The sequence below is a fragment of the Chelonia mydas genome, chromosome 1, assembly GCF_015237465.2.
Source record: "Chelonia mydas isolate rCheMyd1 chromosome 1, rCheMyd1.pri.v2, whole genome shotgun sequence".
NCBI classification, from domain to species: domain Eukaryota; kingdom Metazoa; phylum Chordata; order Testudines; family Cheloniidae; genus Chelonia; species Chelonia mydas.
The window spans coordinates 123,435,860-123,461,365 of record NC_057849.1 but is presented as its reverse complement, the minus strand read 5'-3'; the positions used below and the strand labels follow the sequence as shown (position 1 = coordinate 123,461,365).

General features: G+C 43.2%; 1 protein-coding gene across 6 annotated transcripts in view; it reads left to right on the top strand.

Annotated features, from left to right (window-relative positions):
- DHRSX (dehydrogenase/reductase X-linked) overlaps positions 1-20,768 on the top strand; it is a 226,647-nt gene extending 205,879 nt beyond the window's left edge. For 5 of the 6 annotated variants that reach the window (XM_043537755.1, XM_037899658.2, XM_037899650.2 and 2 more), the window contains one exon: positions 20,306-20,768. In XM_043537755.1, coding sequence (XP_043393690.1) covers positions 20,306-20,503 — 198 coding nt within the window. In that variant the 3' untranslated portion in view covers positions 20,504-20,768. Of the gene's footprint in view, positions 1-2,471; positions 3,966-20,305 lie in introns of those variants that run through there. The other variant, XM_037899668.2, reaches the window with a different exon arrangement.
- Positions 20,769-25,506: the final 4,738 nt, after the last annotated feature.

The window sequence follows — 25,506 nt, the reverse complement described above, 5'->3', positions numbered from 1 at the left end:
CTTGCAGACTGTCAGAGGCTCTTAGGGATTACACAAATAAAAATTAACTTTTTTTTCCTGTCTGTGTTACAGTCTCTGCAAAGTTCACAAACAATTGTAATCCTATTTTACTGAGTACAGACTTAAAAGTAAAAGGTTGGTTATCTTTCATTCATTAAAGATAGTCTTAGATTAGTGAAAAGCGAATATTTTATTATGAAAATGTGCTGATCACAAAACTGCCTGACTCTCGATTCTGAGCTGTATTTTGGCCCCTTTATGCCACTTGGGGACTGAAAACCAGCCAGATTGCCTCACCAGCAATCCCCAGAGCTGTGTAGGCCAACAGAATGACCCCCTGCTGCCTCTCAATGTAGCCCCCACACAGGAGCAGGCCTGAGGGAAGAACGGGGTGTCCTAGAGTGTTTGTGGCTCATGCACTTTGCCCTCCGGCTATGCTCGGACACCAGACAGTAATTTGGGGTTGTTGCAGCCAGGCCGGAAGTTAGAGCAGCCCTTGGGGCTGAGCCAAGGTAGCTCCCAGCAGTCCAAGAATACAAAAAGCACAACATGTTAGAATCACTTTCACCTCCAATCTTGCTGGCTTGTGCTTTTCACAGGATGACCTGCACTTTCTGCCCCAGCCTGTATGCATGACAGCTAGTGCACTCTCGCCACCTTCCCGTCCAGCAGTGAACACCTTTCCCTGTACTTTGCATGTCAGCACCTTGACCCAGCCAGCCCTGCATTCACTTGATGTGGGTCTGTTCCTCCTTCTGTTGAACTTATTCCTTCCCACCAAAATGCTGCTATCACACCCCACCACCACGCATGTTGGCTACCACTCACGTCTGCTCCAGCAAGTGGGAGAAGGGAGTCTGCCAGAACAGCTGATCCACTGCAGACTTCCACATATCCTGCGCAAGCTGATGGAGGGGTTGCAGTAGTGAGAGTGGTGTTCTGAGGAAGGGGGTTGCTAGGATGGCATTGAAGCCCCCTGGCTCCTCAAGCACTGAAAAGACCTCAAGTTCCATCCCACTGCACCATCGGGGTGAATTGAGCGTATTTATCAAATGAGAATGTCCTGGGAGACCCAGAAGAGAGTGATAACTTTAAATGTGTTGTTTGTTTTACAATCAGGGTGGTGATGGAGCTATATGGCAGTGAGTTAACATTTGTGGGCCTTGTGGAAAGACTGGGCTTTCCAGAGGGATAGGAGGGAAGGGAGGGTGGGTGCTTGGCACACTGGGGTAGGAACATTATTCCAGGCATGGGTGAGGGTCAGGTGGCAGCATGGAAGGAGGCATGAAAAGGAAATGAAGGGAGGGGCGAGGGTGGCATCTCTGGTGAAACAAAAGAGTGATGGGGGGTCATAAAAAAGAGTGAGCTGAGAAAGAGATGAAAGTTTAGTGTGTGAACTTGTTTGCATGGTATTACAGTAGAGCCCTGATTGAAGCCCCTGGGTTCTGCTGTACAGTACATACTAAATAATAAATGGATGCAGAATTGTGCAGAGACTTGAAGGTGAGGACCAGAATTTTAAGCATGATTCAGTAAATGCAGGGGAGACAGTGGAGGGATTTGAAGCACAGTGCCAGCTGATTCAGAATCAGAGTTCAAGTCCCTGCATTTATTTTTATGTGTTAAAAACATTTACTGCATCACAACACACAACGATTTTCCTTCATGAATTCAGTTGGAAACTTCCCCAGCAAACAAAGGCTTAATCCAGGACCATCTCTGTTTATACAACGTTAAAATGAGGAAACAGGCTCACTCTTTAACTTCAGTCACAATAAAAAGTACGCATGGCATAAGAGAGCCAAAGTGAATTATTAAAGGGCAAAGTTCAATATATCCCCCCAATGAAGCACATTATCTCATCACCTGATGAGCTCACAATGTGTGTTTATTGCCCCACATAAACCTCACGGTATCATTTCCCATTCTAAACAAGCACTCTAACCTTTTCGTTAAAGACCCCTACAAATAAAAGCACAACAAAATACTTCCTGGGGCACTTAATACAATGAAAAGGTTAATTCTTACAGCCGTTATTGTGGCCAGTGATAATTCTGGAAACTCGGAAGCGCCTGTTTATTCTGAATGGCACCCTACGGGATGAGGGCAGAAGCTGCTTATGCCCTGAAGGGGTGGAGCAGCAAGGCCTGGGTAAGATAGGTAGGGGAGCTGAGTGAGAACAAAATGAGGAGGAGCTGGTGAGGTACTGAGGAAGCTGGTTGGATTTATGAGAAGATTTTCATCTCAGAAATATTTCTGAAAAATTGTTGCACTCTTGAAGGATTTTGGTGCCAAATGAAATAGGAGGTGTTTCTCCCCTTCTTCTCCTTCTATTTTCAGTTTCTTTTCATTTTCCTACCTTAAATCATGGGGTTTGGCCCTTTGCCATTGCTCTTGTTCTTCTCAATGCCTGAATTAGCTCTGAGCCATTATTGTATATCCTGGGCCTGATAACCCACTCTTTCCCACAGGTTTTCCACAGGACGTGCACATACTGTACCAGCCTCCACATCAGTATACCACTTCAGCTATGACTCCTGTCACTATTCAAAAACAGGACTTCTGAAAAACAACTCTGTGCAGACCACATTTTGTGGAGCACTCTGCGTTTGGGCAGGAAAATTGAAGTTGTTCCTCTCCCATGTTCTTGCTCTGCATTTGCTGCTCCCCCATCTGCCTACTAGTCAGTCCTGTGGAGAAGACTGCAGCCTGCCCCAACATGGCAGTACCGTTTTTCTCATCCTTAGCACACAGAAGTAGCAAGGAGTGTGTGTGCGGGTGGGCGGTGGGGAGAGAAGGGAGGAAGTACCACAGAAGAGACTGAGGAAAGCAGCCAAGTAGTGGGAAGAAAAAGTCCTGGGGTAAATGTTTCATTATTCCGGCTTTTAGCTAGTTGATGATTTGGCTGATAATGATTTTGAAATTAATGGACAGTCAGTATTCTATTTTATTTTAATTGATAAGAAAACAAAAACAACTACAATGGTTGCCCTTAAAATGTTACTACCAGTTAGAAACATGCTTCCTGTGTTATACACATAAAAGGGAATAAATTGGAGGTTCCGAAAAGAGCTACACAAACGACTGGAAGGCTTGAAAACCTGCTTGTTGTCAGAAGCGTAAGAAGCCCAATCTACTTAGCTTACCAAAAAGAAGGCTAAGACGTGACTTGATCACAGTCTACGAGTACCTAGATGTGCAGAAGATCTCTGATGGTAATGAACTCTTTAATCAAGCAGAAAAAAGGCAGAAAAAGCTCAATTCAGGCAAAAAAATAAGGCACAGATTTTTAATAGTGATGGTAATTAACCATTGGAACAACTTACCAAAGAATGTGGTGGATTCTCTATTACTTAAAGCATTTTTGGATGTCTTTCTAAAAGATGCACTGTAGCCCAACCAGTTATGGGATTAATGCAGGAATTGCTGGGTGAAATTCTGTGGCTTGCATTGTACAGAAGATCAGACTAGATCGATGGATCCTTTAGGCCTTAAAACGTATGAATGTATAAATCTATCAATAATGATAGAAATCAGGGGGAAATGAATGAGGTAGAAGAAACTTGCAAAATGTACATCCTTTTCAGCGGCCCAGTGTCACATAGCAAGTTATGCAGCAAGGTCCCCCAATTTGCTAAAATTATTCTAAAAATGCACTACAGGGAGAAAATATACAAACACAAATGTGTTTTATTTATTAGCACTGAAACAAAGGACTACCGTTCCTCCAGGCTTTAGGAGCTACACAGGAGAGGAGACCTTTCAGATTGTGTGGCTAGTTGGAGGAATGAATTTTTTAATAGATTTTATAGAGCAAAGATAACTATTTATGTGGTATCTTTGCAAAACATATACATTAAGGTGCCATTAATGTCGCCACAAAATTTCATTACGCATGGGAAGTAGGCTGGCTGAAAAATGTAAAATGAAACATTTTCCCATAATAAAATGTTTTCACTGGAAAAGCTTGATTGTTGGTTGACTTTGCCTTCAAGAAAATCAAAACAAAATGTTTCTGAATTGAAAATTTTCAGAACTTTTCATTCCATGAAAATGTTGATATTTTGACCCTCTGTTCTAATTCAGGATAAAAATGTCAAAATACCAGAATTTCTCATGAGATGGAAATTCTGCTTTTCAGTTGGCTCTACATGGGACCTTTGGGATAACCATGCATTTTTTGCTATGTATAGCATAATATCACCGCTATGTATTTTGGATCTGAGTTAAACATTTTTGAGGTCTCTGCTATAGACTTATATACTCTAATGTGGAATCCTGGCCCCATTTAAGTCCATGGCAAAACTCTCATTGACTTCAGTGGAGCCAGGACTTCACCTTGGGAGTGACTGAGAAGCATGGCACAATGTAATAAATCTTCTCCTGTGGAAACGCCTTTCTGGAGTGGCACCATATTAATGGAATTAACCAGAGCTGTGATGTATGTGATCAAAAATTCAGACTTTTCTTAAATGTGAGAGCACAGGTAGAGGGAAGACTTCCCAGGGTATGCCTATGAAAGAGATGCTCATGTGCCATGGCAACAAGGGCCTTATGACTAGCTAGAGAGATTTTTTTTTAGTTGACTGACAAGCTGTGCCCTAATTAGCTCCTGTTGCCCCAGACTTGGTAAAGTTCTTGAGCGTGTACATAATTTTAAGTACATGAATAGTACCACTGAAGTCAGTGGAATTCCCTATATGCTTACAATTATGCATGTATTTTAGTGCTTTGCTGGATTGGGGCCATATAGTGCTTTTCATTCATAGGTCTATCACAATATAATAATATGCCCAAAGACCAGTTGGAGAAGTCATCACCGTGATTCTGAAGTTGAATCTCAAGCTCAGAAATCAAGCAATATAATCCTTCTTCCTCCTTACCCTTCTCCTTCGTCAAAAGACGCAAGGTTAGTCTACACTACAAACTAAAAATCTGCAGCCCTGAGTCTCAGAGCCCAGGTCAATTGACTTGGGCTCGCGGGGCTCAGGCTGCAGGGCTAAAAATAGCTATGTAGTTTGCTTATCTTACTGAACATTATCCACACATGCACTTTGGGCCCAGTTCTTTCTTATCCAAGTGAGCTGACTGACTAACTTCAGTGGGACTGGGGTGCCAGGATCAGGTCCTTTACCAGGCACCTCAGAGGATAGTTTATCTGTTTACTCTCTGGGTATTTAGGACTGAAGGCTTACTCAGTTCCAGTACTGACACCACTAGGTGTTTACTTGGAAATGGTAGTGCTCTTGAAATACCTGGTGCTCTATATCTTTGGAGTATTTAATAAATTACTCTGAATGTTTTTTGTGTTATGCTTTATCAACCTGTGACGGTTGACAAAAAGGTTTCCTACACTAATACTATCAAAACATTAGAGTGCTTTGTATGTTTGGAGCATCCTATAGATAATTCATCCTCAAACTACCCTGTAAAGTAAGTGAGAAAGTATCATTATCCAATTTTATAGATGGGGAGACTGAGACAGAAAGGTAAACTGACATGCCTAAGGCCAGGTCTACGCTACAGATCTATATTGGTATAACTATGTCACTCAAGGGTGTGAAAAATCCACACTCCTGAGCGATGTAGTTATACAGACCTAACCCCTTTGTGTAGACAGTGCTCTGTCAACAGGCAAACTTCTCCCATCAACATATCTACTGCCTCTCAGGGCGGTGGATTAACTACACCTATGGGTGAAGCTCTCCCATTGGTATAGTGGTGTCTTCACTACAGATAGGTCAGTTATAGAGTGATTGCTTTGTGAAAAGTATTTTACATCATTGCGTGTGATGTGAAAAGTCATTGTACATTACATAGGTGTGCATTTAATTAAGAAGAAAAGAAATTCCAAATCCACTGGGAAACATTTTTATTAGTTAGGACATTGCTTGTTCTCATAACATCTTGGCTTGGTAATATAGCAATCCGTGTAAGTTAAACACTACTGATTTGCTGTGGTGTATCATTGTGGTTACCCAGAACCTGGCATTCTTTGAAAGAATTCACTGAAGTGGGGATGAACTATAAATTGGCATGAGACTATGCATGGCAGAATTATTAATTAAAAGCTGTCAGGAGGGGTTTGTTGTTTTGATTCCTCTTTTAATTTTGATCCATTCACTCTTTGCTTCATATTTAAATTGGTTTCCCAACAAAGGGAAGGGAATGTAAGTCATTAGATGGAGCAGATGTTCTAGCATTAGAAATCAAAGAGGATCTCTCTCCAAGTAGCTTTGTTGTGTTTACTGAAGGAGGAGCTGTCTTATGTTGTCAGTTATATGATTCAGATAATAACAATGATAGCTGAAAACTCTCGGTAGAATTAAGGCATAGCATGATTAACAGGAATAACAGTATTGCTCTTTAACATAACAAGTCTCTAGTGTGAATACTAAACTATGGTTAAGTATTCTTAGTTAATGATAGATCAGTCTACATTTAGGATTGAGGAGAGGGTTAAAAAGGATCTGTACTTTTTCTCTTATAATTAGGTGCTTGCATGCTATGGTAATGAAAGCCATAGAAATGACTATAAATAAATGAATGACATATATTACAAACTCAGAGAAGGACAAGCATGGACTTGATGGCTAAGTTACTGGACTGGGACTCCGGAGAACTGGGTTCTACTCCTATCTTCGATCTGTGACCTAAGCAAATCACTGACTGGCTGTGCCTCGGTTTCCCCTCCCACCCTTGTATGCTTAGATTGTAATCTCTTCTGGGAAAGGACTGGCTCTAACTATACCTTTGTCCAATACTTAGGACAATGCAGTTCTTGTGGCTGGGGCCTCTAGGCACTATTATAATATGGAGGAATTTGTGCTACCTTTACATATATATTGATTACATTTTCATTGTTAGTGATTCGGTCTGAGATGGTAACAATGAAATAGGGAGACAGGAGTAGTCAGGCTTGATTGTCTTTATTAATAAAGTTGCCTTTATTATTTAAGAGTAGCACATAATAAGAATAGATATACAATACCCAATCTAAAGTTTGCAGCCAATGCCAGTCTGATCCCAGTCCTGTCTGATCCGACCAATAACTCAGACTTGCAGTCTTTTATAGATAGGTTGTTGACAAGCCATAACTTCCTTTTTTTACGCATGACAGTTACAGACATCCCCTTTTGTCTGGAACATGTTTGCAAATTTCTAAGCACATATTGCAATATCCAGACTTTACATCTTCATGTGGTTAGTATGTTTTGTGGTTAAAAAAGGAATATTATATTAAACATTAAGCAAATTAAACTTTCCATTCTTATTAAACTACATTTCCCTCTTCATAAAAGTTACACTACTTAATATTATTATTGAAAATTATTCTCAAAACTTCATGGGGGTTTGGTTCACTTACCAGTAGGCCTTTTCTTAGCAATAGGCCCTTTGACTTTATGATTAACGTTGTTATGTTCAGGGCCGGCTCCAGGCACCAGCTTTCCAAGCAGGTGCTTGGGGCGGCATTCAGAATGGGGCAGCAGTCTGTGTCCCGCGGCAGCAATTCAGCGGCAAAATTGGTAGACCTTCCCCCGGTTATGTTGAGAATCAGCTGCATCAGGACTTCTCATTGGATGGCCTTGTGTCCCTATGAGAAAAATTGCTAATGAACAGATGTATAATTTTAACCATAATGCTGCTGTCCAATAAGTTCTATATAGGCTGGGATGCTGCCAAACAGGCCCATGGAGTTGGGAAGATACAGTTTGCCATAGCGAGCAGTTTAGGCTCCTGTTTGACTAGCGCCTAGAACAGATATGGCTGCAAAACATCAACCATGATGGTTCAGTCTATATAGTGTTGTGGAAGGAGCAAACTAATAGAAACGGGCCATGATGAAACAATTCATATACCTTCTAATGGTATCACTATGAAGGGAGACTCATAGTCCAAATAGACACATTCACCATAAGACTATTAGTATTATTTATTATTTGTGTTTCTCTAACACCCTAAAACTCCAGTTAGGATTGAGGCCCCATTGCGCGAGATGCTGTATTAATACATAAGAATACACTTTTCCTTCCCTGAAGAATTTATAATCTAATTTAAATCAAAACATGATAAACAATAAGAGGGAAGAGGGATGGGAGAGGATAAGGTTAACAGTAATAAATTTATACTTCACATAGGCCTGCTATCCTGGGGGCAGTTGGGGAGCCATGTTAGCTCCCAGTGTAACTTAGAATAGCCTCAGGGCTGCCCTACCTTATCCCAGTTTATAACACTCTAGAGGCTGTTATTTTGACAAGAATCTCTAGAGTGCAGCATTCTCCAGTCTTCCTCCCGCCAGTCTTCCTCCCTACACTGGGAGGTTAGAAGGATGTGGAGCAGAACTGGCTATGCTGGCTTGATGCCATTCATAGATTCCAAGGCCAGAAGGGACCACTGTGATCATTCAGGGCCCAACTACATGATTAGGACATCTTTAAGTCCCCTTTGCACTGCATGCAACCATATGAAATACACGCATTGGTAGTACAAATCGTTGGCTTTGACAGGCTTCCACTCAGTACGTGTCTGATCAAATGAGTGCTCAAAGCTCAGCAAGTTGTAATGCTGTGGTTGCTGAATTTGCTAAATTTGTTGTGCAGAAGACTGGATCCAGCATCAGATCATATGTGTGAGACACAAAACATGTTACTGTTCCTGGCCTCAGATAAAAGTTCTATATATTCTAATAAATTCCTGGCCTCAGATAAAAGTCCTATATATTCTAATAAATATACATAGCTCTTTGGTGTCACAGCCAGCATTGCACTATGTTGAAAACATATTTGCCACCATTGCATCATACATCCTTTTAATAGTTTATTTAAATCAATGGGAGTTAGGCACCTTGGCACTTTCAAAACTCCTACTACCTACCTTTTGACATTTTTTGGTCCCTAAATACTTCTGAAAACCTGTCTCTAAGGCCAGAATTTTCAAACATGACCGTTTAAGGTTAGCCTCCTCAATCCATATTTAGGCTCTTAAATGAAAATGGCTTGATTTTTCAGAGGCTCTGAGCACCTATAGATCTCCTACTGATTTCAGTAGGGTTCAGAACAGTGGCCATACTCCTCCTAAGTCAATGTTTGCTCATTTAATAGTTCAGCTTTGTTTCTGTTTTAAGTGACACACCTAGAGTCTGACAGAAGGCTTCAGAAGCTTTCTCAATTTTCTTGTACTAGAATTTCCAGGAAAAAGCCAGCAGTAGGTATCAATTATCCAAGTTAAAACATGTGTCTTTCTTGCTGAGCCTTCCATACTTCAATTTTTTTCTTTGAAACTGGATTCACAATTCGTTCAACCCAGTACTGCATCTTTTACTATATATTAATATTAATATCTCTGATTCCAGAATAAATTGTCCTCTGCCACAGCATTGTCCTGGAAAGAGCAGCACTTTTCAGCTCTGTCTCCTCTGTTTCTAATTGTCTCTCTTTTTAAAAAGTGAAATGTAAACCATTTTAATATTTCATGAACCTATTAAAGTCCTCACTTTGCTCAGGGTTAGCAGTTCAAGTAGTCTGAAATTAATTTGGTGGTGCTGGCTAAGTCTTTATGAAGAACACTATAGTATAGTCGATGAAACATCTCCAGATCTTTCTTGGCCCCTAATTGAGGCAGAGCAAAGAGAAGGGTAGAAATAGAGGAATAGTGGATTAGAGGAGAGAAAATGGGAGGAGGGAGAGAGGGATGCATGGAAGAGAAGGGTAGAATAAGGCTTTTTAAGTCAAGGATGAAGTCTCTGGTCTTGAAAGCTGTATCACAGATTCTTGTCCTGTCTATTTGTGGTATCTGACATTTTGTATTGACCATAGATGTTGTCATTGTTATGAGCCCAGCTATTTACTCAGTGACCACTGTACATGTAATTATGGCTACATAATAGTTTCCATTCAAATTTTCAAATGAGTGTTTTCAATCACTCATAATTTTCTGAAATGCTCACTTTTGGGACTAAAACTTTCCAGGCTTTGATGTACATAAGGAGCACTGTAGCTACACGGGGAAAACTGCAAAGCAGGTCCTGCAGAACAAGGCCTGGTGGGGATTTTAAAGATTCATGCAGGCAGATTCTACACAAGTGCAAGGGTACAAGCACATGTAGCTCCATTGCAGGACTGGGGCCAGCACCTTTCAGGATTAGGCCTTTCATTTAGAATTCCAGTGCAACTCTTTATTTTGGGTTATTTTTAAAAAATCCATATTATTTTAGTGATGAACTATCATCACTGGGATTTATGAGTCACTGACATTTTTCCGTAAGAGTATGTCTACACTACGAAATTAGGTCAAATTTATAGAAGTCGGTTTTGTAGAAAGCGTTTTTATACAGTTGATTGTGTGCGTCCCCACACAAATGCTCGAAGTGCATGTAGTCGGCGGAGTGTGTCCACAGTACCGAGTCGGCGGAGTGTGTCCACACTTCCGGAGCGTTGCACTGTGGGTAGCTATCCCACAGTTCCCGCAGTCTCCGCCGCCCATTGGAATTCTGGATTGAGATCCCAATGCCTGATGGGGCTAAAACATTGTCGCAGGTGGTTCTGGGTACATATCGTCAGGCCCCCGTTCCCTCCCTCCCTCCACGAAAGCAAGGGCAGACAATCGTTTTGCACCTTTTTTCTTGAGTTACCTGTGCAGATGCCATACCACGGCAAGCATGGAGCCCGCTCAGCTAACCGTCACCGTATGTCTCCTGGGTGCTGGCAGACACGGTACTGCATTGCTACACAGCAGCAGTTAATTGCCTTTTGGCAGCAGACAGTGCAGTATGACTGGTAGCTGTCATCGATGTAGTCCTGGGTGCTCTTTTCACCGGGCGCCTGGGCAAACATGGGAGTGACTCAGCCAGGTCATTTCCCTTGTTTCGTCTCGTGGCGATTGAGTCCTGCCGGCAGTGCACTGTCTTTTAATCTGCAGCCAGCAGAAGATGATGGCCAGCAGTCATACTGCACCATCTTCTGCCGAGCACCCAGGAGATGACGATGGCTAGCGGTCGTACTGCACAGTCTGCTGCCAGCAAGATGTATAAAGATAGATGAAGTGGCTCAAAACAAGAAATAGACCAGATTTGTTTTGTATTCATTTTCTCCTCCCTCTCTCCTTCCCTCTGTGAAATCAACAGCTTGCTAAACCCAGTTTTGAGTTCTATCCTTGAGGTTTTGAGTTCTATCCTTGAGGGGGCCATTCAGTTTCTCGCAAAGCCACCCCCTTTGTTGATTTTAATTCCCTGTAAGCCAACCCTGTAAGCCTTGTCGTCAGTTGCCTCTCCCTCCGTCAGGGCAACGGCAGACAATCATCCCGTGCCTTTCTTCTGTGCAGACACCATACCACGGCAAGCATGGAGCCCGCTCAGATCACTTTGGCAATTAGGAGCACATTAAACACCACACGCATTATCCAGCAGTATATGCAGCACCAGAACCTGGCAAAGCGATACCAGGCGAGTGGGCAACGTCAGCGCGGTGACATGAGTGATGAGGACATGGACACAGACTTCTCTCAAAGCATAGGCCCTGCCCATGCATGCATCATGGTGCTAATGGGGCAGGTTCATGCGGTGGAATGCCGATTCTGGGCTCGGGAAACAAGCACAGACTGGTGGGACCGCATAGTGTTGCAGGTCTGGGATGATTCCCAGTGGCTGCGAAACTTTCGCATGTGTAAGGGCACTTTCATGGAACTTTGTGACTTGCTTTTCCCTGCCCTGAGGCGCAAGAATACCAAGATGAGAGCAGCCCTCACAGTTGACAAGCGAGTGGCAATAACCCTGTGGAAGCTTGCAATGCCAGACAGCTACCAGTCAGTCGGGAATCAATTTGGAGTGGGCAAATCTACTGTGGGGGCTGCTGTGACGCAAGTAGCCAGCGCAATCAAAGATCTGCTGATTCAAGGGTAGTGACCCTGGGAAATGTGCAGGTCATAGTGGATGGCTTTGCTGCAATGGGATTCCCTAACTGTGGTGGGGCCATAGACGGAACCCATATCCCTATCTTGGCACCGGAGCACCGAGCCTGCAAGTACATAAACCACAAGGGGTACTTTTCCATGGAGCAGCAAGCACTGGTGGATCACAAGGGACGTTTCACCAACATCAATGTGGGATGGCCGGGAAAGGTACATGATGCTCGCATCTTCAGGAACTCTGGTCTGTTTCAAAAGCTGCAAGAAGGGACTTTATTCCCAGACCAAAAAATAACCGTTGCGGATGTTGAAATGCCTATAGTTATCCTTGGGGACCCAGCCTACCCCTTAATGCCATGGCTCATGAAGCCATACACAGGCAGCCTGGACAGTAGTCAGGAGCTGTTCAACTACAGGCTGAGCAAGTGCAGAATGGTGGTAGAATGTGCATTTGGACGTTTAAAAGCGCGCTGGCGCAGTTTACTGACTCGGTTAGACCTCAGCGAAACCAATATTCCCACTCTTATTACTGCTTGCTGTGCACTCCACAATATCTGTGAGAGTAAGGGGGAGACATTTATGGCGGGGTGGGAGGTTGAGGCAAATCGCCTGGCTGCTGGTTTCGCACAGCCAGACACCAGGGCGGTTAGAAGAGCACAGGAGGGCGCAGTGCGCATCAGAGAAGTTTTGAAAGCCAGTTTCATGACTGGCCAGGCTACGGTGTGAAAGTTCTGTTTGTTTCTCCTTGATGAAACCCCCCGCCCCTTGGTTCACTCTACTTCCCTGTAAGCTAACCACCCTCCCATCCTCCCTTCGATCACCACTTGCAGAGGCAATAAAGTCATTGTTGCTTCACATTCATGCATTCTTTGTTCATTCGTCACACAAATAGGGGGATAACTACCAAGGTAGCCCAGGAGAGGTGGTGGAGGAGAGAAGCACCAGGAGGGGTGGTGGAGGAGGGAAGGACAAGGCCACACAGCACATTAAAAGTTTAAAACTTTAAAACTTATTGAACGCAAGCCTTCTCTTGCTTGGGCAATCCTCTGGGGTGGAGTGGCCGGGTGGCCAGAGGCCCCCCCCCCCCACCACGTTCTTGGGTGTCTGGGTGAGGAGGCTATGGAACTTGGGGAGGAGGGCAGTTGGTTACACAGGGGCTATAGTGGCGGTCTGTGCTCCTGCTGCCTTTCCTTTCAGCTCAACCATACGGTGGAGCATATTGGTTTGATCCTCCAGCAGCCTCAGCATTGAATCCTGCCTCCTCTCATCACGCTGCCACCACCTTTCAGCTTCAGCCCTCTCTTCAGCCTGCCACTTACTCTCTTCAGCCCGCCACCTCTCCTCCTGGTCATTTTGTGCTTTCCTACACTCTGGCATTGTCTGCCTCCACGCATTCGTCTGTGCTATGTCAGTGTGGGAGGACAGCATGAGCTCAGAGAACATTTCATCATGAGTGCACTTTTTTCGCCTTCTTATCTTCACTAGCCTCTGGGAAGGAGAAGATCCTGTGATCCTTGAAACACATGCAGCTGCTGGAGAAAAAAAAAAAGAGACTGGTATTTAGAAAGACACATTTTCTAGAACAATGGCTACACTCTTTCATGGTAAACCTTGCTGTTATCATTACATACACAGCACATGTGCTCTTGTTCCAAGGTCACATTTTGCCTCCCCCCACCGCGTGGCTAGCCCCTCACCCCTCCCCATGGCTAACAGCGGGGAACATTTCTGTTCAGCCACAGGCAAACAGCCCAGCAGGAACGGGCACCTCTGAATGTCCCCTTAAGAAAAGCACCCTATTTCAACCAGGTGACCATGAATGATATCACTCTCCTGAGGATAACACAGAGAGATAAAGAACGGATGTTGTTTGAATGCCAGCAAACATACACTGCAATGCTTTGTTCTATAATGATTCCCAAGTACGTGCTACTGGCCTGGTGTGGTAAAGTGTCCTACCATGATGGACAGAATAAGGCTGCCGTCCCCAGAAACCTTTTGCAAAGGCTTTGGGAGTACATCCAGGAGAGCCGGAAATGCCAGGGCCAATTAATCATTAAATATGCTTGCTTTTAAACCATGTATAGTATTTTAAAAGGTACACTCACCAGAGGTCCCTTCTCCGCCTGGCGGGTCCGGGAGGCAGCCTTGGGTGGGTTCGGGGGGTACTGGCTCCAGGTCCATGGTGAGAAACTGTTCCTGGCTGTCGGGAAAACCGGTTTCTCCGCTTGCTTGCTGTGAGCTATCTACAACTTCATCATCATCATCTTCCTCGTCCCCAAAATCTGCTTCTGTGTTGCCTCCATCTCCATTGAAGGAGTCAAACAACACGGCTGGGGTAGTGGTGGCTGAACCCCCTAAAATGGCATGCAGCTCATCATAGAAGCGCCATGTTTGGGGCTCTGACCCGGAGCGGCCGTTTGCCTCTCTGGTTTTCTGGTATGCTTGCCTCAGCTCCTTAAGTTTCACGCGGCATTGCTTCGGGTCCCTGTTATGGCCTCTGTGCTTCATGCCCTGGGAGATTTTGACAAATGTTTTGGCATTTCAAAAACTGGAACGGAGTTCTGATAGCACGGATTCCTCTCCCCAAACAGTGATCAGATCCCGTACCTCCCGTTCGGTCCATGCTGGAGCTCTTTTGAAATTCTGGGACTCCATCATGGTCACCTCTGCTGATGAGCTCTGCATGGTCACCTCTGCTGATGAGCTCTGGCCAGCGTGGCAAGCTGCAGGTGACCATGCAAACAGGAAATTGAAATTCAAAAGTTTGCAGGCCTTTTCCTGTCTACCTGGCCAGTGCATCTGAGCTGAGAGTGCTGTCCAGAGCGGTCACAATAGAGCACTCTGGGATAGGAGGCCAATACCGTCTAATTGCGTCCACAGTACCCCAAATTCGACCCGGCAAGGCCAATTTAAGTGCTAATCCACTTGTCAGGGGTGGAGTAAGGAAATCGATTTTAAGAGCCCTTTAAGTCGAAAAAAAGGGCTTTTTCATGTGGACGGGTGCAGGTTTACATCAATTTAACGCTGCTAAATTTGACCTAAACTCCTAGTGTAGACCAGGGCTGAGACTTGTGTGTCCCAAAGAGCTGTTGAATTCAGTAACACAGTGTCCAATGAACCATCACATGAGTAATAGGCTTACTGTATCACTAGATTTATAATTAAAATACAGACAATACCTTAAGACTCAATGCTTTCCTCCTGACAGATGTAATATATTAATAAAATATTAATGATTACTACTAATTGCTATCCTTCTGCTATTAAGAAATTTAATTTGTTGCTGTTAGTGATGATGATTTATTATTTATACAAGGTTCGAAAATTTAATTGAGATGCAAGCCTCTTTTACAAGAGAGGGTGCAGTCCTGGTTAAGAATTAAGCCCTTATTTGGCAAAGAATTATGTACATGCTTAACTTAAAGCAGTGTAAGTAGTATCTTTGAAGCCAGTGGAACTACTCCCAGTATGTAAAGTTCAGCATGCGCATTAATCTTTGCAATATCAGGGCCTTATATGGTTTTACTGTTCCCAATGCCTTCCCAGTCTAGAGTGGTTTTTATTGAAAAATCAACATTTACCATTACTGTACTTGCCTGGGCCAGATTTTTTTACTCATGTTGAGTAATATCTTACCCTGTGAATAGTCTCTTTGTTATATGATTACCATAATATTTCACTATGCTATCTTTGGACTAGGAAATCATAGAATCATAGCATATCAGGGTTGGAAGGGACCTCAGGAGGTCATCTAGTGCAACCCCCTGCTCAAAGCAGGATCAATCCCCAACTAAATCATCCCAGCCAGGGCTTTGTCAAGACTGACCTTGAAAACCTCCAGGGAAGGAGATTCCACCACCTCCCTAGGTAACCCATTCCAGTGCTTCACCACCCTCCTACTGAAAAAGTTTTTCCTAACATCCAATCTAAACCTCCCCCACTGCAACTTGAGACCATGACTCCTCGTTCTGTCATCTGCTACCACTGAGAACAGTCTAGATCCATCCTCTTTGTACAAAAAAAAAAAAACCTATCAAATCCCCCCTCATTCTTCTCTTCTGCAGACTAAACACTCCCAGTTCCCTCAGCCTCTCCTCATAAGTCATGTGCTCAAGCCCCTTAATCATTTTTGTTGCCCTCCACTGGACTGTGGTGCCTTAAATACCAAATCTTTGTGGGGTAACTGATAATAACTGTTGACATTTTAGTTGTGATCAATGCAGTGTTGTATACTAATGGCCTGATCCAAAGTCCATGGGAGTTTTCTTGTTGAGTTCAATGTATTTTGAATCAGGTTTGAAGTGGAGAAATTGGGCAGTATGTTCATAGTAACACATATGTAGAATCCTCAACAAGGTAAGATTCTAACATTAACTTAAATTTCTTCTTCAAGTAGGTGAATGATTTCATTGCTGAGCTTTGTTCCAATGAAAGTATACTGTTCACAATTGTTCACATTATGAGGAAAGCGCCTGGAACACACTTAAAGGTTGCACAGCCTGTCCTGCACAGCTCCTACGTCACACAGTTTGTTCTACAAAGTTTAGCTTCAGTCCTAATGGCAGCCATCTGCTTTTAAGGCTTCCCCCACCTCCTTCCCAAGATAGTGCTTTGTCCACAGGTGCCCTGGTGCTACTGCCAGCTCTGCATTAGGGAGCTGTGCAGGTATGATAGCCAGCCAGCTGCCAAGCTCATTTATCACTGTGACATAGATCTCAATTTGCTACATTATTCAGCATGGCTCTGACACATCTATTGGGGAAATGGGGCCCCAGCACCTAATTTATGCCCAATGAATCAAAAAGTATAATGGTTGCTATTAAAACCTTTACAAGTATTGCCACAGCAAGTAGATAACATTACTGCAGAATTTGTGCTACAGGGGGAATGCTGTTCAATGAATATCATTTTAAAAGTGTCTATTTATTACCAAAAATCACAAAAAATCAAATAAATTAGGTGTGAATATATTTGTACGAATCAACCACTCTGCTCTATAGCATTTTGATTTATCTTTAAAATAGTCATTGAATAAGATCTTAAAAATACTAGGGCTGTCAATTAATCGCAGTTAACTCACGTGATTAACTCAAAAAAATTAATTGCGATCAATTGCAATTATAACAATAAAATACCAATTGAAATTTATTAAATACTTTTGGATGCTTTTGTACATTTTCAATATTGATTTCAATTATAACACAGACTACAGAGTGCACAGTGCGCACTTTATATTATTATTTTTTATTACAAATATATGTACTGTAAAAATGATAAACAAAAGAAATAGGATTTTTCAATTCACCTCATACAAGTACTGAAGTGCAATCTCTTCATCGTGAAAGTGTAACTTACAAATGCAGATTTTTTTTGGTTACATAACTGCACTCAAAAACAAAACAGTGTAAAACTTTAGAGCCTACAAGTCCACTCAGTCCTACTACTTATTCTGCCAATCACTAAGACAAACAAGTGTGTTTATATTGACGGAAGATAATGCTGCCTGCGTCTTATTCACAATGCCACCTGAAAGTGAGAACAGGCATTCGCATTGCACTTTTGTAGCCAGCTTTGCGAGCTATTTACATGCCAGATAGGCTAAACATTCGTGTGCCCCTTAATGCTTCAGCCATCATTCCAGAGGACATGCTTCCATGATGATGATGCCCATTAAAAAAATAATGCGTCAATTAAATTTGTGCCTGTACTCCTTGAGGGGAGTATTGTATGTCTCCTGCTCTGTTTTACCCGCATTCTGTCCTATATTTCATGTTACAGCAGTCTCGGATGAGGACCCAGCACATGTTCGTTTTAAGGACACTTTCACAGTAGATGTGACAAAACACAAAGAAGGTACCGAAGCGAGATTTCTAAAAATAGCTGCTGCACTTGACCCAAGGTTTAAGAATCTGAAGTGCCACCCAAAATCTGAGAGGGACAAGGTGTGGAGCATGCTTTTAGAAGTCTTAAAAGAGCAACACTCTGATGCGGAAACTACAGAACCCGAACTGTCAAAAAAGAAAATCAACCTTCTGCTGGTGGCATCGGTCATAACCATACAGCTAAGGGTAGCCTAGAATTCCTCCTTACCTATAAGGGGTTAAGAAGCTCCAATAACCTGGTTGGCACCTGACCAAAAGGACCAATGGGGAAAGAAGATACTTTCAAATCTGGGGGGTCTTTGTTTTGGAGTTCTCTTGGGAAGCAGAGAAGCACCAGGTCAGAAAACTCCTTCTCCTATAAACCATCCTAAAGTGAGTCTCAATATTGCAAAAAGAGTAAGTAAATAAGGCAGGGCGTGTTAGATTACCTTTTGTTTTCAACTTGTGAATTTTCCCAGTGCTAAGAGGCAGGTTTATCCCTGTTTTTTGTAACTTTAAAGTTTTGCCTAAAGGGGAATCCTCTGTGTTTTGAATCTGATTACCCCTGTAAAGTTACCTTCCATCCTGATTTTACAGAGGTGCTTCTTTTACTTTTTTTTTCTTTATAATAAAATTCTGTTTTTTAAGAATCTTGTTTACCTATTTGGTTGGTATATTATTCTCAAGCCTTCCCAGGAAGGGGGTTTGGGGCTTGAGGGCATATTTTGGGGGAATAGGAATTCCAAGTGATCCCTGATTCTTTGTCTAAATCACTTGGTGGTAGCAGCGTACCATCCAAAGACAAAGGATTTGTGCCTTGGGGAAGTTTGTAACCTAAGCTGGTAGAAATAAGCTTAGGGGGCTTTCATGCGGGTCCCCACATCTGTACCCTAGAGTTCAGAGTGGGGAGGGAACCCTGACAGCATCTGACGCAGATGATGAAAATGAACATGTGTCAGTCCACACTGCTTTGAATCGTTATCAAGCAGAACCCATCATCAGCATGGATACATGTCCTCTGGAATGGTGGTTGAAGCATGAAGGGACATATGAATCTTTAGTGCATCTGGCATGTCAGTATCTTGCAATGCCGGCTACAACAGTGCCATGCAAATGCCTGTTCTCACTTTCAGGTGACATTGTAAACAAGAAGTGGGCAGCATTATCTCCTGCAAATTGTAACCAACCTTGTTTGTCTGAGTGATTGGCTGGCCAAGAAGTAGGACTGAGTGGACTTGTAGGCTCTAAAGTTTTACATTGTTTTATTTTTGAATGCAGTGTTTTTGTACATAATTCTACATTTGTAAGTTCAACTTTCATGATAGAGATTGCACTACAGTACTTGTATGAGGTGAATTGAAAAATATTGTTGTTGTTGTTTTTTGCAGTGCAAGTATTTGTAATCAAAAATAAACTGAGCACTGTACACTTGGTATTCTGTGTTGTAATTGAAATTAATGTATTTGAAAATGTAGTAAACATCCAAAAATGTTTAAAATAAATGGTATTCCACTGTTAACAGTGCGATTAATTGCGATTAATTTTGTTAATCACTAGATAGCCATAAAAATACTATCAAATTTGTCAAAAAGTCTTTGAGAAATACTATTCAAGCAGCTTTAGGCAATACTGTGAATAACCACTGTAGTGTTAATTACTTACAGAAGCAAAATTCTGAAGCTTAAAATGATCATGTATGAGGCCTTGATCATAATCTGTATCACTAATAAATGCAAACATTCAAAATCTGTACTTCAGTGCATGTTTAAAAACGACAAAAATGGGCATCATTTCAGTGGTGGATGTGTGATCCCTCTGTAAGCAGTCTTGAAAGTGTTTTGGGTTCCCTCAGGATGAAAGGTGTTTCATGAAATAAGGTATTAATTTGATTTAAACATTCGTTTCATGCCAAATGTTACAAAGCTTCTTCCATTTTATTTTTTGACAGCAGCGAACTCTGATAATTATGTTCTATGCAAAATATAGTATTCTGGTTTACCTTTCCTGGTTGGATTAAACAGCAGAATTTTCATTTGCTGTCATAGTTGTCATGGTCTTTTGCTCATGCCACATTATTAAAAAGTGTGCTTTATACACACAGACTACACCTTCATCTGCTTAGAGCAGATTAAAAAACATATCCTTATAAAATGAATAATTACACTAGCGATTTTAATATTTTTGTTTGCTTTTAGAAATGAATTAACTACCTCCCTGAGAAACAAACTTCTTACTGGATTATTGCTGGAAAGGATGGGCCTGGACTAAAATCCTGTCTCTGACTATCTCAAAGTTTTCCATGTGCATGTGGGAGTTTTGTGGCTTGAAGCTGTCTCTAAATAGAATGTTAATAAAATGCTAAACTGGGCTGTCTGGATATGTGGCCGTTTTCCTCCCCTTCCTCATCAGAGTGTGAATAAAACCACAAAGCTGGGTACAGGACAAGGGAAGCTCTTTGATATTGGTAGTGTATAGTGATGAACCAATGTCTTTATGTATATGCACCTCTCTCATTTAGCTTTGTTTTCTACTGTCTGCAGACTCCAGAGGAAGGAGCCTCCACGTCCATCTATGCAGCTGTCTCACCAGAGCTGGAAGGAGTTGGTGGCATCTATCTTTACAATGAGCAAAGGACAAAATCTACTGATGTATCATATGATGAGGAGCTGCAGCGAAGGCTCTGGACTGAAAGCTGCAAGATGACTAGGATTTCTGATGTAGGTAGCAGAGATCTCTAAAAGTAGCCACTTCAAACGGGGTGAATGAAATGTGTCCAACAAGCATCCTTACCTGACTTCTTGCAGCATGAACCAGCATCCTGGAATTCACAGTTCAATCCCAAAGGCAAATGTGAACAGTGCTGCTTTTCACTTGAACCCATAGTCTGCTAGGGAGTCAAGGGGAAATATTCCCACAGAAATGTGTATAGGGTGGTTTTAAATCTAACCATCAGTTTTGTAATCATGATGTTTCGGTCTGTGATTAAAAAAGTCTTTAACCTTGTGCAGAATTGTGTTTTTCCCTTTTTATGTAACAAGAGGAGACTGTCCCTTGTGGGATTGTTATGTCTTAAAACCAGCTCTGCAAATCTTGCAAATATAACTTAATCCACTTTTTATCAGTTCTGGAAATTTAGGGTTTCTTTCCTTAAACTTCTTAAATCCTGCCAACACTTTATAATAAGTAACAGATTATTATAATTCATTCTTTTGGCCTTCATGATAATCACACTGTATCCATCACAGGAACTACAGTATAGTACAACACCCTTTACCCAGATGTTTCAGCAGAAACCAGATGCATTTAAAGAAAAGGACTTTAAGATAGGAGGGTGGGTTGGAAGGCGTTGAAAAATTGGAGAGGGTTCAGAGAAGAGCCACAAGAATACTTAAAGGATTAGACAATATGCCTTATAGTGATAGACTCAAGGGCCCTGAGACACAAAGGAAATTAGGCACCTAAGCCCCAGACTGAGGAACCGAAGTCCCAGTTTTAGGCTCCACTGCAATCCACAAAACTTCTCCTGAACCCTGTAGGTGCCTAAACTCACTCAGTGCCTAAGTTTTCAGGGTAAAAGTCCCCCACACCTATGTTTCTGCATCTCAGCATGTGCCCTGCTGCCTCACTCTAGGTATCTGGGGGACCATTGCCCACCCAAGCCCCAGAGTAATCCACAAACCCAGGGAAGATAGGTGCTCTGATGGGTGTTGGTGCCACCAGTGGTGCCCATCTTCTACCTTTTAGCCCTATGGTTAGAACGCTTGCCTGGGATGTGGGAGGCCCTGGTTCAATTCCCCCCGCTCTGCCTGAAGGGGAGGAAGAGGTGGAAGACCTCCGTTCAAATTCTCAGTGGTGCTCTAAACATGGGGCTGTGGGATATTCTGATGTGGGATGCCCTCAATCTGCCCTGTTAAAGCTGCTCCACTGTGGATAAATAATGATAGATGACTGATTAAAGCAGAGGGACTGGACCCAGGGTTTCCTGCTTCCCAAGTGGGTGGACTAACCACTGAACTATAGAGTCATTCTCTCTGTCTCTCACCCAGTGATTGAGTATTTAGTGGAACAGTCAACCTCAGGGTACGTGATTTTTGGTTAACAAGAGGTTGGTAAATGCCTGGTGTATTTATGTTGCCTGTCTGATACATCCACTGAGCAGAATCTCAAAGGGATGGGTTTTTTTGTTTGTTTTGTTTTAAGAAAGTTTTATCCCTTATGGTTACAAAGAAAACCTTTCCAATGTGAACTGAGTGTTGTCTCCAGACAGCCTGAACCCTGACTCTTTTAGTGGTGTGTACTCCACCCTACTCCCACCTCATGAATCATATCTCAAAAGCAAAATGATGACACTTCAAATATCAGCAATATTTCATTACTCATTTTTTAGTGGCTGGGATGAGAAGGGGGTGGGCGTGAAGGTCACACTGGGGGATTGGGAGTTGCTTCAGGAAATGAACTACAGAAAAAAGAAAGGGGAGTCACAAGAACAAGTAAGAGAGAGAAAGGAGAATGGGAAAAGAAAACTGTCAGAGGGCAGAAATGTCTGGTCCCAAAGAGGATCATATTTTCCCTCTGGGCTGTGAGAGGTGTGATTTAGCCCTGGGTGTTTTCATTTATTATTTGCAAGGGTTAGCAGCAGGCAATTTATCATCCAGTCACTGTAGCACTTTCCCTGTGTCACTGGCTGATTTTTTTTGGAAGGGAATGTAGTGCTTGTGAAATGTCACAGACTGACACGTTGGGAACTAAATTCCTCTCTTTATTCACAGATCAGGCACAGGATGCAGTGGAGGGTGTTAGCTAGCCAGCATTTCATATTGCAATATTGTTCCCACAATTGTTCTCATTGCTGGCAGAAGTACTTGCTGAATTTACATATAACAGAAGGGACCATATGAATCCCAGTTGTAACTCCACTGAAGCCAGATGAGTTTTCCGCATGGTGACCAGGAGACTGCAAAATATTTATCTTCAAGGGGAATTCTTTCCCCATATCAAATTTTAAAAGTTATTTTAAGATGCTTTAAAATAATAGAACTTCAGTTGGGATTGTTGGTCTCAAATAATTTCAAAGTTTGGTTTATATTCTACTTGGAATCTCTAGCTCCTGCTTCCACTTGCTCTTTCAGATGGGAGAAGGCTTCTCCAATTAGAGGAGCTCCTAGAGGGCTATGATGGGCAGAGTCCTTGCTGATTGGCAGGTACTTTGCCTGTAGTATAGGATTGTTTCTTTGTGCTTCTCTTTCTATGGCCTGCTGTAGAGGATTCCCAAATTTCATAGGCTGATGGACCTGGCAGACTTCCAGCTGCAAACAGGAAAGGTGGGGACACGGACACAAGCTGATCTGACAATTGCCTGAATAAAGTCATTCTCTTTGTCTCTCACCCAGTGACTAAGTATTTGGGACTTGTCTACACTGGCAAGTTTCTGCACAGTGAAGCAGCTTTTTGCGCTCCGACTGCAGATGCACTGCCAAGCCACTTTGTGCGCAGAAACTCTTCAGTTGCAGCGCTGCAAAAAACCCACCTCGCCGAGAGTCGTAAGGCTATTTGCGCAGAGGCTCCAGCGCTCTATTGCCAGTGTAGACACTTGATTGCTTTCTGCCCTGTAATCGGCCTTTGGAGCTGTCCCATAATGCCTCAAGGGACCGCTCTGTTCATTGTTTTGAACTCGGCTGCTGCGGAGACATGCGCCCCTCCCCTTTCAAAGCACCGTTTCTGACAGCCCTTGCATGCTGTGCTGATCTGCTCCGCGACACAAAACAAACCATGAATGTGGAATGCTCGCGCTGTTGAACACAGAGGGAGGTGTGTGTGTGTGTGTGTGTGTGTGAGAGAGAGAGAGAGCCCAGAGAGGGAGGCGGGGGCTGGTAGGTTTTCCCCCTCCCCCTGCCTCAGGACAGGTTGCTTCATGCTGCTGTCTGAACTTACAAGACAGCATGCTGACACACTCTCTGTCCCTCAAAACACACACACACACTCTCCCCCTCTCCATACACACACACACACCTCCCTGTCACACACTCTGCCCCCTCCCCCCCACACACACACTTCAGTTGGAAAGCAGCTGGCAATGTAGTAGGATGCCCATGGAACAATGGGTTTGGGAAACCTGCATCATGTGACACTGTACCTGCCCCATGAGGCACTGCAAACCCTTCCCAAAGCATCCTGCAGCTAGTTGCACAGTGGGATAGCTACCCACAGTGCACTGCTCTCTTTGCCGTTGCAAGAGCTGCTAATGTGGATGCGCTCTAGCGTCCCAAGGAGCACAGTGTGGACACACAACAGCGGTTTAATTCCAGCATTTTAATAAAAGTGGTATAACTTGTGGCGCAGAAACTTGCCAGTGTAGACATACCCGTAGTGGAACAGTCAATCTCAAGATAAGTGATCTTTGGGGAGGTGGAGCAGGAGGATTTTCAGCTCTTCAGTAGCCCAGCTCCTTCCCCAGTCCAGATTTTTGCGCTTTCTCTTCCTCATGGTACTGGCAGCTTCATATTTCCCCAAACACTCCTTGCCACTGTGTGCCTTTGGGCAAGAGAATAGCTGAGGACTTTGGGAGGTGCTCTGGTGCTAGTTCCCCATCTTCATCAGGTGACGGCATCATTAGAGATGGGATTGCTTTCACTTGCCTGGTAGCAGCAGATCTGGACATTACACTGATGCTATTTTAGACACAGGGTGCAATGACTGTTTCCCCAAAAATAAAGAGCTTGGCAGCTTTTGCTATTGGCAGTACAACCTTTCACATTTACAACATTGCCTTTGATAAAACAGTCTTCTGATTGTTTAAACCCGTAAGCTTTCAATTGAAGAGTTCAGTGGTTTTCTTTCATAAAGATGGATGGTTAGTTTCCAAATAGAGCTGTGATCCCTCCTTTTATACATGCCTCAGAATCCTTTTCCAGCTCCTATAACAACGCCTTGGAAGTATCATGGTAGCTGACACTCTGAGGTATATTTTGGTCCGGGGTGATGGAGCCATTTTTACTGTGAGGGTGCTGAGAGCCATTGAACTAAACTGTAAACCCTGCACCCCTAGTTCCAGCCCCTATATTTTGGTCTGAGTCTCCCAGAGAGAAAAGTCAGGGTATAAGTGATGGACCCACAAGAGAGAAGAAAGGGAGGTGTCCTGCTGCCTGACTCTGGAGAGCAATGCAGTATATCTCATCGACTTTAAGGCCAGAAGGGACCGTGATCATCTACTCTGACCTCCTGCACATTCCAGGCCACGGAACCTCACCCACCCACTCCTGTAATGGACCCCTGACCTCTGGCTGAGTTACTGAAGTCCTCCAATCATGATTTTAAACCTTCCAGTTACAAAGAATCTACCATTTACTCTTATTCAAACCAGCAAGTGACACGTGCCCCATGCCGCAGAGGAATCCAAAAACCAACCAACCAACCAACCCTAGGATCACTGTCAATCTGGCCTGATGGGAAATTTTGTTTCTTCCTGACCCCAAATATGGTGATCAGTTAGATCCCGATGGTCCCATGAGCCAGACACCAGGGAAAGAATTCTCTGTAGTAACTCAGAGGACTCACCACCTAGTGTCCCAGCTCCAGCCATTGGAGGTATTTGCTAATAGCAGTCATGGATGGGCCATATGCCATTCTAGACAACCTCATCATACCATCCACTCCGTAAACTTACCAAGCTCAGTCTTGAAGCCAGTTAGGTTTTTTGCCCCCACTGCTCCTCTTGGAAGGCTGTTCTAGAACTACACTTCTC